This window comes from Triticum aestivum, chromosome 1B, assembly GCF_018294505.1.
Source record: "Triticum aestivum cultivar Chinese Spring chromosome 1B, IWGSC CS RefSeq v2.1, whole genome shotgun sequence".
Taxonomy (NCBI): Eukaryota; Viridiplantae; Streptophyta; class Magnoliopsida; order Poales; family Poaceae; genus Triticum; species Triticum aestivum.
Genome location: NC_057795.1, coordinates 655771336 through 655785986, shown reverse-complemented (window position 1 = coordinate 655785986; position 14651 = coordinate 655771336). Strand labels below are relative to the sequence as shown.

The 14651-nt window shown below is 44.1% G+C and overlaps 1 protein-coding gene across 1 annotated transcript; it reads right to left on the bottom strand.

Moving 5' to 3' along the window:
* Positions 1-4163: 4163 nt before the first annotated feature.
* On the bottom strand, positions 4164-13741 carry LOC123145793 (guanylate-binding protein 2). Its single transcript, XM_044565286.1, has 14 exons — positions 13383-13741; positions 11602-11763; positions 10841-10906; positions 10516-10659; positions 10234-10347; positions 10004-10105; positions 9190-9375; positions 7533-7622; positions 7322-7456; positions 6859-6981; positions 6658-6743; positions 5640-6252; positions 5468-5545; positions 4164-5388 (listed from the first exon to the last, which is right to left on the bottom strand). The coding sequence occupies exons 1-14, from the start codon at positions 13638-13640 to the stop codon at positions 4339-4341; spliced, it is 3207 nt and encodes a 1068-aa protein (XP_044421221.1). The 5' UTR covers positions 13641-13741; the 3' UTR covers positions 4164-4338.
* Positions 13742-14651: the final 910 nt, after the last annotated feature.

Here is a 14651-nt window from a genome sequence, read left to right as displayed (position 1 = left end):
AGCACGGGGTGGCTTAATTTTGTAGAAATTATTGATCTCTAATGCTTCACTTATATTATTTTGAGAGTCTTTTAGAACAACATGATATTTGCTATGGTTATAAAATTGGTCCTAGAATGATGGGCATCCAAGTTGGGTATAATAAAAACTATCATAGAAAGTGCATTAAACACTATGACCAATTTGATGCTTGATAATTGTTTTGAGATATAAAGGTGGTAATGTTAGAGTCATGCTAGTTGGGTAATTATGAAATTGAGAAATAATTGTGTTGAAGTTGGCAAGTCCCGTGGCATGCACGTATGGTAAAAGTTGTGTGACAAATTTGTTGCATGGGATGCTCTTTTAATTGTCTTCCTTATATGTGGAGGCCGGGATCACGCGATGGTTAACTCCTACCAACCCTTCTCCTAGGAGCAAGCGTAGTAGTACTTTTCTACGAGGGCAAGTAAACTTTTGCAATAAGTATATGAGTTCTTTATGACTAATGTGAGCCCCCTCAGACATCCAACATTTGTATTTCGGCACCACAGATAGCCTCGTCAAGCTCGGCCACTGATTCCGTGCAACAGTCTTCATTATCGAGACCGGGTCGCCAAAAACACATAAAGCCTGACAAGCCAGAAACAAATACCGCACTAGAACGATTGTTCGTGTTTCGCCCATTCTTGAATGGCAACCAGTTTAATATATTTTTGATGACATGCACATAATGTTTCCATCCCATAGATACAAGTGATAATTTTAAATAATTAGGCTGCTGGTGTTGCTGATACCGGACCCGTTATAACCCCAATTGGAAGGGTCGGACAGTCTTAGGCTCTGGGATGCAAGCTATTAATGTCTAAAAGAAAATGTCCTACCCCACTGCTTATCACACTGGCCATAGCGGACAAAAATATAGCACTCCATAACCAACTAATCAGCATATGCCTGAGCAACGTGCGAAACTTTTGGTTAATTAGGTAGACTCGTCATATTAAACCACACAAAGGTCCCGTGCATTGCATATGCATTTTGCTCAACTAAGGCAGTGACTACTTACCATGTCTGCATGTGTTTAGTCTCCAGGATATTCACCACTACCCCGGCTGCCATACATACGTGATAGATAAAATCAACATATAAATAGGTTATGAGAGACCATACTAGACTACTTGTGCTGCAGATAACTAGTTACTCTGGACTCTAGACACCGGTTGAAGAGACATCTAGACAACCAGGCTGCAAGTGAGACACACATGCCACACATACACGCATTACTTGATGACACACATTCAGGGCTCCTCACATTGTAGCGCTCATAAACTTTCTCATGGTTCTCTTTCCACCAATTTTTAGCCGGATCCTCTGCAAAGCGCTTTCGGATGCATACAAAGAGATATTTCAAAGAGGGAAGATGTCAACACTAATTATATTTGCAAGGAAGTATGGACCTATCACTTGTCGGTCGGTAAGCGCAGAAGTTTCACACCTTAATATGTGTGTGTGTGGGGGGGGGGGGGGGCGCATTGGCCCCCATAGTAGTTTCTTATCAAAGGTTTGAGCACAATATTACACATTAACAATTATTTCTGGTGAAAAAGAGGTATCATGTTCCTATTGAAAGAACCAAGATGACATATCTGAGGTATAAAAACAGCTGGAGCTGCACATTTGGGCAAAAAAACAAAAAACAGAATGAACTGCACATTCTTCATTCATAAGTTGTCATATAGCTGTACATTGAACATATATAAGTGGTAATAATCAACTCTAGTCATGCAAGTGGGCTTATAAATTATAATACCAAACAGAACATAGTTATCTTGATATAGCTGTACACTGCACATATATAAGTGGTAATAATCAACTCTAGTCATGCAAGTGGACTTAGAAATTGTAATACCAAACAGAACATGGTAATCTAGATATAGCTGTACATTTCACAAAAGAGATGGCTTCACAGGAAAAACACACAACTCAATTGCTCGTTTGCAGCATGTCAATTATAACTAGATTACTCAACAATTTCACCCCAAAGTACTAATTTTTTGCACACCAGATCTAATGCTACAAACAGTACACCTAAAGTACTAGTAATTTTGAACTGAACAAACTAACAAAAAAAGCACAACAGATGTAATGCTACGAAGGGTACTAATGTCGTTTTGCACCCAATCAAACTACTAAACAATTTCAACCAGGGGTAGTATACCTACAAACATCATACATGTAAAAAAATGTGGAGGCAAGAAAGATTTGTGTGTGTGTGTGGGGGGGGGGGGGGGGGATGGGGATGGTCGGGAGGAGGAGGAGGGAGAAGGGTGGAGGAGGGAAGTCGGAGAAGTAGGACTTATATTTAGGAACGGATGAAGTATTAACTACACGCCATATAAGCAAATTTCTCTCGAGTGTGTTATGTTATTATTAGTTAAGTTACTCCCACTATGATCAGCCTTATTATACTTGGTTTTGATGACGTGGCAAAGGTTGCACCTCGTTCGTGACCTGCACCTGGCCTCGTCCATCCTCCGAGCACGAGCCAGTGTCCGTGCCACTCGGGGTGCATGCATCTCCTCGGTGCTTGACATGAGCACGTAGCTCGCCGACTCCCATTGTTCCAACTCTGTAAGCTCCTCGTCTCCAGGTTGCCGTGCAGCTTGCACGAGGCCAGCAGCGTCTTATTCTTAATTATACAGGCGCCAAGCTCGAAAGGCCGGCGTGCATTTGATCGGACGGACCGCGTCGTGGAACCTAGCTGCCGCTCCGGCCCAGCACATGCAGCCGGGTTTCGTCTGATCCTTTCGGCCGTCTGGGCCGTCGCGCTCCTGCTGCGCATACGCCGGCGCGCGGCCGCGCCGAGGTGCACACGCAACCAGCTGCCAACCGACGCACCTCGCTGTCGCTGTGCGACCATTACGGCGGTGCCTCGTACTCGAGCTCGGAGGACCGCTGGCGAGGCGCACAATTCTTTTCCTTTCAGCCTAATCTAGAACGCAAGCTTTGTGGGTTGCAATCGGATACAATGTGAGCACGTACCTGCTGTGCAAGCATGCACGCACAGTAGTACATACAACAAGTACGTACGTGCCACCATGAGGCGAACAGTACTAATTAACTAACCTAATGGTGATTAGTAGCTCTAATAGTGGGCGTCGTCAACTCAACTGCCGGCGGCAACCGCAGATGGCCGGCCGCGAGCTTGATGCATGAGCTGTTGTCCACGGAGGAAGAAGCGGACGCGGCCGGCAAGAGCGAGCGCTGCCGAGACTACTGTCAAACCACAATCAATGCGATTTTATGTACCTGGTGATCAGTCAAGGAAGAATTCCATTGCAAACGCCGAGCTCGAGACGCCCCACGCTCATGAGCCAAAAGGAGAGCTCCAGCTCACCTCACGAACTTCACAAGGAACTCAGGCTCGACGAGCTCGCGAAACTCGTCTTTCCAGGACAGTGTACAGACAGTAGTCTCTCCGATCCTTAGGGAAGACACTTCAATAACTATATTTTAGTTTTACAACATAGAGCTTTTTTTTTAATTTGAAAGATACATAGACCTTTACTGACAGTAGGAGGAAGAGCAATGCTTGAAAGCTCTTGCTAAAGCAAGGGAGTGAGCTGCCAAGTTCCAGATTTTAGGAATGTGGGAGACTTTGTAGGGATTTCAGAGAAGAGGCCGCATGGAAGCAGTTTGCTAGAAGCCGCCTGATACTCCAGTGGCCGGGCTTGGATAGTGGGTCCCTAGCTTTTCAGCTGCATATGCAAGAATCTTGCAACCTGCGAGAAAAGAGACTTCGATCCATACCAAAGCCTCGAGCCTACAAAATAGAACTCACACTGGCAAATCAAGCCTGAAGAAAATAGAGTTATCTGAAGAAGGCAACTTCAGCCACGCTCCCAAGTCCAGTGGTAGCATCGTTTCCCTACCTGGGAAGGGTTGAAATCTGCATCCACGCCTTTGGAAATGCAGGGCGGAGAGAAACATTTCAAGCAAATGAAGAAGGCCAAGCGCGCAGTCCTCGATGCTGCGAGAACTGATGGCTGGGCTCAACGCTGTGAGCAGAGGTTGTCGCATGCTCAGCCCTGTGACTTCTAAGATCACCAGATCAATCTCGAGCTACAATTGGATAACGGGGAGATGCATTGCTGAAACAAGGCTCAGGAAAGCTTCTGTGCAAGTGAAGAAAGCAAAGCGCACACAGTCCTGAACAACAAAGTCCACAAACCAACAAGTCCCTCGCCAAGTTATACATATGCTGTTTTACAATCTGACCTAAAACGTGTCACCAGCAGACAACGCTGCACGAAATCTAGAATTAGCAAATGCTGTTACATATTGTTGAGGAAGAGGCAATCAAGCGCCGCCAACGACATGCTTCTCATACAAGGCGACGATGTCCTTCTTGTTGGGGTTCTTCAGCTGCAGCAGCTGGGCGCCGAACCCCTGCTTGGTCAGCTCCTGCTTCAGCTTCAGCACCGTGAACTTGGTGTAGTCCTCGGTCTCCGTCTCGGTCCCCTCCAGCTGCTGGCTCCCGTTGTTCGTGTCCTCTCCGAAGAACACGGATCCGCCATCCTCCGTGTGATTGTTCTTGAACGGGCTAGTTGTGCTCTTCGATCTTTTCCTTCGCCTCCCGGTGTCGTCGTCGTCGACGTCCATGTAATGGACGGACTCGGTGGCTTCGCCCCTCGTGCGCCTAGAGTAGGAGGCCTTCACCTTGCTGTCAAGTGCAGTTTCATTGAGCCGAACAGAGGTGAGCTCCTGCTGGAGCATGTCCAGCTTGCCCTGGGTTGATTGCAGCTGCAGTGACAGGGCCTCGGCTCTCTTATTGGCTTCAGCGCAAGCTTCACGCTCTGTTGCCAGCAGACTCTCGAGCACTTGGACCGTGTTGGATCTCTGCTGGTTGTTCTGTTCCAACATCTCCCCAATCTGCTTTTCCCTCTCATCAACCCTTTCGTCAAGCATCCTGACCTTGGATAGAGCATCCAACTCAGACTGATGAAGCCGCTCCATTTCTTCCACCATCTTACTTTTCTCTCGCTCTAGAGTTTCAACCTGTCGCTCCATTCTTTCTATCAAAGTGAGTCTCTCCATTGCTAGTCGCTGTGCTTCCCCCTTGTCTCTCTGAGCAGCAGCAGCTTCTACACGAGCTAAATCAGCCAACTCTACTGCTCGTTTAGCCTCCCTTTCGGCGTCCTTGCACCTCATATCTGCCTCATCAAACTTTTTGCACTCAGATAGGAACTTCTCCTGAAGATGGTTCTTTTCTTGTTCCAGGATCCTCACTTCCTTCTCACGGGACTGAGCTTCAGTTTTAACAGACTCCAAGTTATCAGTCAATAGTCTGATTTCTCCCTTCAGAGCCACTGAATCTGACTCATGATTCTTCAACTTTGCTTCAGTAACCTGCATTTGGTCATTAGGCATTACATGTTATATATCGCATTTGAGGGTGGGAAAAGAGGGAGGGAGGGAGGGAGGGTACCTCAAGCCTCGACATCAAACTTGTCTTGTGAACTTCAGTTTGGTTGATTTTTGCATTCAATGTAGCTATCAGTTCTTCCTGTTGACAGAACAAGAAACTAAAAAGTAAACAACCAGGAACACACGCATCTAAATTAGAAAGGTAAAATGTCAAGTGCAAGAGAAAGGTTTACCTTCTCGTGCAGCTGGGTAGCAAGTTCTACCCTCAATGCATCTTCCCTTTCTTGCACTTTCTTATTTGTGCGTTCCTGTGCTGAAGCTGCTCTCTCAAGAGCTGTTTTGGCCTCATTGGCAGCATATTCATATTTACGTTTCCACTCAGAAGCTTCCTCTTGAGCAGATTCAGCCTGCTCTCGTACAGCAGATAATCTGCCCTCGCTGATGCTTACCCGAGATTCCAGAGAAGCAATCAGGGATTTTGACTTGCTTTCATCTGCCTTCTGCTGTGAAATGGAGTGATCGTATTTGCTCTTCCAATCAGCACATTCTCGTTTTGCTTGTTCAAGAGCAGAAGACAAGCCCTGACAGCGTTCATCCAACTTGCTAACCTTGTTTTGAAGTTCAGCTATTCGAACAGAGTAATCCTTTGACATTTTCTGCTTATCATTGATAGTTTCCTCATAGCGCCTTAAATACTCAGCTCTGTGCCCCTCACTTGCCTCTAGTTGCTTCCTGAGCAATGATACCTTATCATCGCTTGAACTGCATTTCAGTCTCAGGGCGTTCCTTTCAGCATCTATATGCTCCAATTGTTTTCTGAAAAGGTCTAGCATTGGGCCCGCCAAACTGCAGCAATTCATCGGCATATGATGAAATTTAAGTGAATACACAAGCAAATGAAACAAGCGAGGGCCATGGTTAAGATGTTCAGCAAAACAGATAATGTAAAGATGGTAACAAAGGATAGATTTGGTTCAGTATATCATACAGCTAAGGTTGCAAGCGGCGCGTCCACTAAGCCCACGCTTAATCAAGTAGATAGTACAATGTAAACTAACCCAGCAAATACGAGCTATAACTGATTTGAGCGGTTTTGAATAGGAAACAGGCAAAAGCGTGTGCCGCTTGTATCCCTACATGCAGCCAGCTTGAACCACGTAGCTTCAAAGTTATATTATCAAGTTCAAAGTACAAATTACGATATATCATGTCCCAAAATGAAAACATTATGAAAAATGATGAGGTGCTTACCACTGATGCAGAAATGTAACGAGCTTTGTCCATTTCTTCGGCCCATAAGAAGTCGCCTCATACTCCATGAGGAGGCCATCGAGGATCTGCATTATATCAAACATAATTGTGTTAGTACTATTGAACTTTAAGCTAAAATGAATACAGCATTCCAAAGGTTTGCAGTATTGCATCTCAGAGAAAAGCTTAAAATAGTCTTACCCTTACTACATCATCCAACTTTGAATCAGGGCGGTTACATGCTGCCCGCACTTTTGTCTCCATGCTCTGTATTTTATTTGAACATTGCAAGTCGGCCTCCAGAAAAGCATTCCTTTTAAAATCCTGCGTTCATAGCATTATCATTTAGCACACTTTGGTACTGATGTACTCCCTCTGATTCACAATATAAGTAGTGCATATATTATGAAATGACACTCAGGCCATAATTTTATCAAACAAACAAAAAAATCATATATTATGAAATTCTTCACATTGGTAACTCTTTTTACATCAATGATCAAGCCTAAAACTCTATGAATGGCAGAAATTCTAAACAACTTATATTATGAATCACATGGAGTACTTTAACAGCAAGCACCTATGGATTGATGGAACATTAATGAGAAAGACAAGTAATAGCAAGCATGGTCAACTAAAGTAGTAGATGAGGAGCAGCAGTCACCTCAAACCTCTTCCTTAGAGTAGTCTGAAGAAGCTTTTCAAATTTAGAACGAGCTGACCCAGCACCAAAAGCAGAGGCATTAAAAACACTAATGGCCTTGTTCATTGCACGTTCATGTGCTTCTTGCAAAGCATCCTGCCAAAACAAAACTTATCAGAACCTCCCAAAAAAGTGGAAGGAGAATTGCATCTTGCTTATTAGCAATGCCTACCTCTTCTGCTGGTTTTTTGCAGTCAAAAGAAGAATTGTAAGTATCCATAGCAGAATCATATGCTCTACGACATTCGGCTTCCTCCACACTCTGCATAACAAACAACTATGAGACAGCTCCTCCTCAACAGAAATCAGATATCAAAATCATGATAGAACAGTAGAGATACAGTAACAAAACAGCAGTGAATCGGTGGCCCCCCACCCCTCAAAAAAAATGACTGTAGTTCGTCACCGGATCATTTTTGACACCTCATATCACCACATGTATAATTTCTCTAAAATGTTCATAAAGTCCTAACGAATAACTGTAGTTGCTCACAAGACCATTTTTTGTCACCTCATATCACTACGTGTGTCATTTCTCAAAAATGTTCATAAAGTCCTTTCATCCGTTGCCTCAATATACTTTAGTCAGTTCTCTGAACTATTCATATCTTACCTTCTTACTCCACTAAGCAATTATGTAAGTTAAGTGATAAATTCACAGCATGTCATCCATAACATCATAATCACTAACGCTGCGTTTGGATGTTGACATTGAGAACGAGAATTAGACTTTGGCACTCGGGTAGCCGAATACCGCTGTTTGGCAGGCCATGGCATTCACGTTTGGCATTGAATCCCAATATTCGATGCCCCGCGGCAACACTTGCACGACCCAGTCTCCAATTCGGAGCTTCACCCCTCGGTTTTGCTTGGTATTCAGCCAGCTCGCTCCCCCCGCATGTCGCATACCACTTCGGCCCTGAAAATTTGATTCAGCCAGTGGAGACTAGAAGCGGCGCGCTGCGGAGTTGGACGACGGCGCAGGCCAGGTCCTGATCGTCCTCCTCCTCCCCGCATCTCTCCGATGAGCATCCGCCCATCCCCCGCTTTTCTCCCTCCCATCGCGGGTCAGCGCCGCCCCCATCTCTCCCTGACAGCTCGGCCAGCATCCCATGACGACCGCTGCCTCGTGCCACTCATTGCGACCGTGCAACCACCCTCGCCCACCACCGCCGACACCCCGTGGAGCCTGTTGCATCCATCAGCTCCCATGGCGCTCACCCTCATGTCTCTCCTGCATCCCGTGCTGTTCCTCACTTTGACTATATACAGATGTTAAACATAAAAATCAAAGTCTCTTGCAACTTAATTCCTCACTTTGACCATCCAAATAACATTTGGCTTTCAACCACAATCAAGTATGCCTTCTGAATACCTAAACATCCAAACATAAATATTGGCATTCAATCTCAATACCAATACCTGTGATATTGGTATTCAACCCAATGAATGCCAACCCTCCCAATGCAAACATCCAAACAGAGCACAAGGAATATTTATAATGACATAAAAATCTAGCAGATATAAAGAACGCACCTAATATTACCTGCCGCAAATGAGCTCCACAACAGTTTAAACTCTTTAAATACTTATGGATCGAATGGGCTAAAAAGGTACTCCCTCCGTAAACTAATATAAGAGCGTTTAGACTTATATTAGTTTACAGAGGGAGTAGAAAGCAATTTAAATGAATATACTGCAGAACAGGTATGTTTTTCAATAACATTGTCATAATTAAATTGCAAGCGATACCAACAGTTGGTTGTGCGATTTATACATAAGAACAACATAAGACATGAATCATAATGTCGTCATCAATTTGGGCATACCTGCCATGACGAAGATATTGTTGGGACTGCACCAGTATTAATCGCATCAAGAAATGATTGTGTCAACCCAGCAAGGATGGGGCCTGTCATGGTACTAGCTCCAAGTTGTTTAGGTCTTGTGCGATCAAACACAAATTTTGTGAAAGCATCCAGGCCAGATGTAAACTCTGGACGAAATGTATTCATCTGCAAACAAGAGACAAACTAAGAAGACAAAAAAAAAAGATTGTACAGAAATGGAAGCATTCGCCAAGAACAAAAAAACTGGCTTTTAGGCATCCAGCTGTTGGTACAAATTTTAGGTAACTTCGTTGCCCTGTACTTCTAACTTAGCCTAGATTAGCTTAGATTTAGCTATTGCTTATTTGTACATTTGTAAGAAAATATATATAAATATGTGCAGTAGAATGCAACTGCTTTCTTTCAGGAAAATAAAGAGCATTTATCAAGAACAAACACTTAAGCAAATAAGACCATAACAAATATGTATAAAATTATAATGTGCAGAACTCTATAAGGGAACATGCAAAACATTCATTTACACCATATCTTGCTAAACCAAGTACATACAATCTTCAGAGAATTTTCCTGCAACAACTTCTACTCTTAAGCAAAAAGGCATTCATTGTCTAACAATGAACTGCATGGATAACTATCCTAGTCTTACACTAGGCATTATAGATAAGCTAATAAGAAAAGCTTCGCAAAAATAAGATTCTATCCGGATGGTAATGATACGCTTCTTGCGGACATTTTTTGCCATAAAATGGTACTATGGAGGTTATCCATTGCAGTTGACAGGAATAATACTTACAGGAAGTTGGTCAAGGCGCTGGAGATCTTTCTCATTGTTCACAGGTCGCACAAGTGTAAAGCATTCCCTGTCTGGAAAAAGAGCGCGAATTGACTCCCGTATCTTTCAGATATGTTGAGAAAAAGATGCATCAGTATCTTTAAGATATGTTACAAAAAGATAAATCACAACAGTATGTATGCAAATTTACTTAAGCAGAAATGCATTAGAAGGAAGTCCTGCCACCATACCGCGTTCTTAGAAGATACATCTCTTCCGCCACTTTGAACAGGCCTTAGAGCTAGTTCAAGGTAATCTCTTGGTGTAATTTTTCTGTTGTCTTCAGACAGATCCAAGTAGAAGTCCTGTTGGTACCAAAATCAACAAGCCAGTGATTTTCAAAGATTTACGAAAGGAAATGCAGGTATGGTTAAACACCGGAGATGTTTGATAGAACATGTCTGCACAATTACAAAACCATCATATTTAGTGCAAATAGACTTTATTAGGACAAAATAAAGACAATATCTTACCCTCAACAGCCAAACAAAGACAGGTGAGAAGTGCCCAAGTTCAGAGGCACTGGACCTTCCACCTGAGGCCCTAACCCGTATGTGCTTTGTCATTTCTGTGACTAGTGAAAGACGGTCAATTGAGGCTTCATCTATCCCTCCCATCTGGAAGAAGCAACAAGGTTTCAAAAAATAGATTAGAGTATGAAAGGGGGGAAAACAAGCAAGCTTACTGATCAGCTCCTCATCTATGACCAGGGACTACACAAGCTTCTGCAATATCACTGTAGCATGCTCTCCAAAAAAATAGATAGCAGAAACCTTAGTCACTCGCTCAGAAATATACCTGGTTGTATATGAACATGCTTGATAACAGAACAGCCAACGAAAATATTTGGATACTGTAGGTGCCCTGTCAAAAAGGGAAAGAGTAATAAGACAATAGAATAGAAAGCAGATAGAAAATTATATCCTAATGCACATAAGCAACCATAAAAAAAATCACCAGAAGCAAAAAAAGACAACAAACATTGCTCAAAATTACAATTAGAAAACATGAACTTGTGTAAACAGAATACAGAAAAACTATTTAGTTAGCAACCTATCTTTGAACAAATAGCCAACTAGCAGAGAGAAGGTTGATGTCCTAACACAGAGTTGTGAACATCTCACTAGGAATAGTTGGAGAGAGAAAACACTCCAGAATAAGGTATCTACACGTGGTAAGAATGTCAACAGAATTGACCATCACGCTTTAAAAATATAGCTTCTGTTTATACTGATGGGGAAAAAACTACTAACTGCACATCGCCTGCTAAGTTAAAAAAAAACACCACACGAAATTTGCAGAGACTGTATTTGTATGGACAAAAATAGAATTAACAAAATTGACATGAGAAATCTGTATGTCCAAATAAGTCAATAGTCATAACCGTGGCATTGAAGGAAAACCCATAAATATTGGAAGTAGAAAATCTTTTGACCATCTCAACATCAAAATTCAACTAGCAACTCAAATAAATGTGATCCAAATAAATAAAGACATTCTCCAGGATCATTTAGCAGACCATGACATTGTCAGTTTCAAAGTGAAGTTACACAACATACCGTTTGGTCATAAGCATCAATGCCTTCGGTGTCCAACAATACAAGATTGTATTCAGTTCCATCAAGACCCGTCCTCTTCAAAGGTGCACTCCACATCCAAAGTCCCTTGGTGCAAGGTTTATGTGTCGATGCAACTTGAAAACCACTGCTTCGCCCTAGAAGCTGCATACGTAGATAATCATTATCGTCTGATGATGAAATGGAGAGCGAGGTTGAAAAGCATGCAGCAAGGGAGTATTATTTAGCAAAACAAACACAAAGGTTCAAGTACATCCGTCCATCCATGCAAGAAAAAACCTTCTGACACAGTCTGATGGATTAATAATAGGATAAGGATTTGAATGTGAGGTTCATCTGATGGAGCTGATAGAAGTAACTGGTTATATTTTTGTTCAGTACATACTACACATCACGCTATGAGATGTCAGCCTCTATTCATGTGTTAGCAGTTTCTTTTTCCGAAGTACAAAATACTTACGATCCAAAACACTGTGCATTCAATGACCCAGCAATGTATTGTCTCTTAACGATGTGGTTCGACGTTCTTGTTTTATCATTCACACTTTCCTTTATGACTTATAATCAAGTATGCCATACATGTACTCTGCAACAGAAGTACATAAAACTTAAATAGATCCTGGATCCTGGTAACTTACCACCCAAAATCGTGTCGTTATGGCCTGAGGCACCTAACAGCAGTACCAATGATTTTGTCAAGATGACGTCAATCACTGTATTTCCATCTCAAATGATTGTTTGAATTAACTTTTGCAGTTTTCTCGTACACTTTCCTTTATGACTTACAATCAAGCATGTCATACATGTACTCTACAACAGAAGTACATAAAACTTAAATATATCAAAATCGTGTCGTTATGGCCAGAGGTACCTAACAGCAGTACCAACGATTTTGTCAAGATGACGCCAATCACTGTATTTCCATCTCAAATGATTGTTTGAATTAACTTTTGCAGTTTTCTCGTCTTGTTGGTATCAAGTTTGCAATTCTACCAACTTTATAGTTCCACTATTCCAAGAGATATCTTGGGGTTTAATGCCAGACCAGTTACAAATTTTGTATGTGTTAAGCGAAGCCAAAGATCCACCAAAGTGAGCACACGGTAGAACCAACGAAATCACAAGTGTGTACTAGAGGCACCTAAACCCTATAACCCTAAACCACCCAAAATACGACTCCAGTTGCTAAATTCTCCATTGAGTCTTCCAAGCACTCTCATGCTAGAGGCACCTAACAACAAACAGTAGCAATGGTTTTGGAAAGATGACGCCAATCACTGCATCTCAATCTCAACTGTGTTTGTCCTACCAATTTTGTAGTTCAACTATTCCACCAGGAGTTGGAACTGGTTTATATTACTGATGAAGTCCTCCTCACAAATAAAATGTATCCTCTTATAACATACTGACACAACAAATATTCTTCAGCATTAAACGTTTTATCCACCCCGAACCAGCTGCGAGTTCTGCACTCTGAGTTCCAACTAGGCTCCCAAATGGTCCACTCCAGCAGAGTGAGTCCCCTCACGGTAAAACCCCAACGGAATCCCGCTCCAATCCCAACAAATAACTAAACCGTAGAACCCCAAATCCACCCTAACCCCGCTCACTCGGGTCGCCAGACCACCCCTTGCAGCTCCCGAACGTCCTCACGCCGGAGCCAAACGCGCCGATCTACCGAGCCGCGGAAACCCTAGGCGCGCATTCGCCGACGGGCCAAGCCAATCGAAACGCCCCACGAAGGGCCCAGAGAGAAAGGGTACCTGGTTGAGGACGAAGCTCTTGCCCTGGCGCGCGCGGCCGCAGACGGAGACGACCCCGACGGGGCCCTTGACGAGCTGCAGCGCGGCGACGGCCTCCGGGTCCATGACGAACTTGCCCTTGTCGTCGCAGTAGACGAGCCGCAGCGGGCGGCCCAGGCCCCCCGCCGCGGCGGGCGCCGCGGGGGAGGCGGAGGAGGCGGGGGAGGCGTCGCCCGCCGCGGCGCTGGGGCTCCCGCGCAGGCCCAGCCTCTGGAGCATCGCGCCGCCGTGAGTCGCCGTCAGGGGCTTCGGTCTCTCTCTCTCTCTCTGTCGCGCTGCCTGTGTTTGAAAAGGGGAGGAGAATGCGGAGATGGAGCGTGTCGTCCGTGCGGGGTCGGGTCGAGGGTTTGTTTCTTCGAGTAGCACCAACGCGGTGTTGGAGGCGACGTGGCGGTCGGTCGGCTTTTGGGCTGGAGGCGACGCCCGTTGCGCTGGCTGGACCTCGCTAGAGGGGTGGGGCCTTGGTCGGTTCGCTGAGTTGGTTTTTTTTTTTGATGAGGCAACGCTGAGTTGGTCTTGGTCGGTGCGCTCCAGCCAGAAATAACGGTGCCATTCCAACTTGGGCTTGTGGGCTTCGCTTTTCTACCACAATGGGCTTTCTCTGTGGATCTTCATTGTGGGCTCTATGGTCATGGATACTCCAGGTTCTGTGGGGCGTCCCTCCGAAATTACTGGTTAAGGAGTACTCCTTGCGGAGATCACTCCAACTCCCCCAGGTTGCGACAAGTGGGGCGTTGTATGTGCGCCACTTGTTGTAACATGGGAGTTTTCCCTTTTTTCGTAGATCTGTTTATTCAAAACGTTTTATCTCTTAAACCGTACGTCTAAATCTCGAACCGCTTTCGCGTTGGATTTCTCGCATCGAGATCTTCAAAACAAGATCCCATGTTGATAGGTTTTGACGAACTCTTTTTCACGAAAAAACCGGACGAAAAAATCGACGAAAAAAACAAACTGGAAATACAGGTTTTTTTTCCTTTCCGAAAGAGGCACGCCCGTGCCTCTGACGAAATCACAACTGTGCCTTCCGCAAAAGAAAAAAAACGAAAAACACGTTTTTTCGTTTCCGAAATAGGCACGCCCGTGCCTCTCGTGAAAGCACACCCGTGCCTCTCGCGAAAGAAAAAAACAAAAAAATGTGTTTTTTCGTTTCCGAAGAGGCACGGCCGTGACTCTCGCGAAAACACAACCATGCCTCTCGCGGAAGCAAAACCGTGCCTCTCGCAAAAG

Coding starts and splice junctions, on each gene's coding strand:
- LOC123145793 (XM_044565286.1), bottom strand. CDS start 13,640: ATGCTCCAGAGGCTGGGCCTGCGCGGGAGCCCCAGCGCCGCGGCGGGC. Junction 10,106..10,233: donor ATGTATCTTCTAAGAACGCG/GTATGGTGGCAG, acceptor CATATCTGAAAG/ATACGGGAGTCAATTCGCGC. Junction 9,376..10,003: donor AGCGCCTTGACCAACTTCCT/GTAAGTATTATT, acceptor TCTTGTTTGCAG/ATGAATACATTTCGTCCAGA.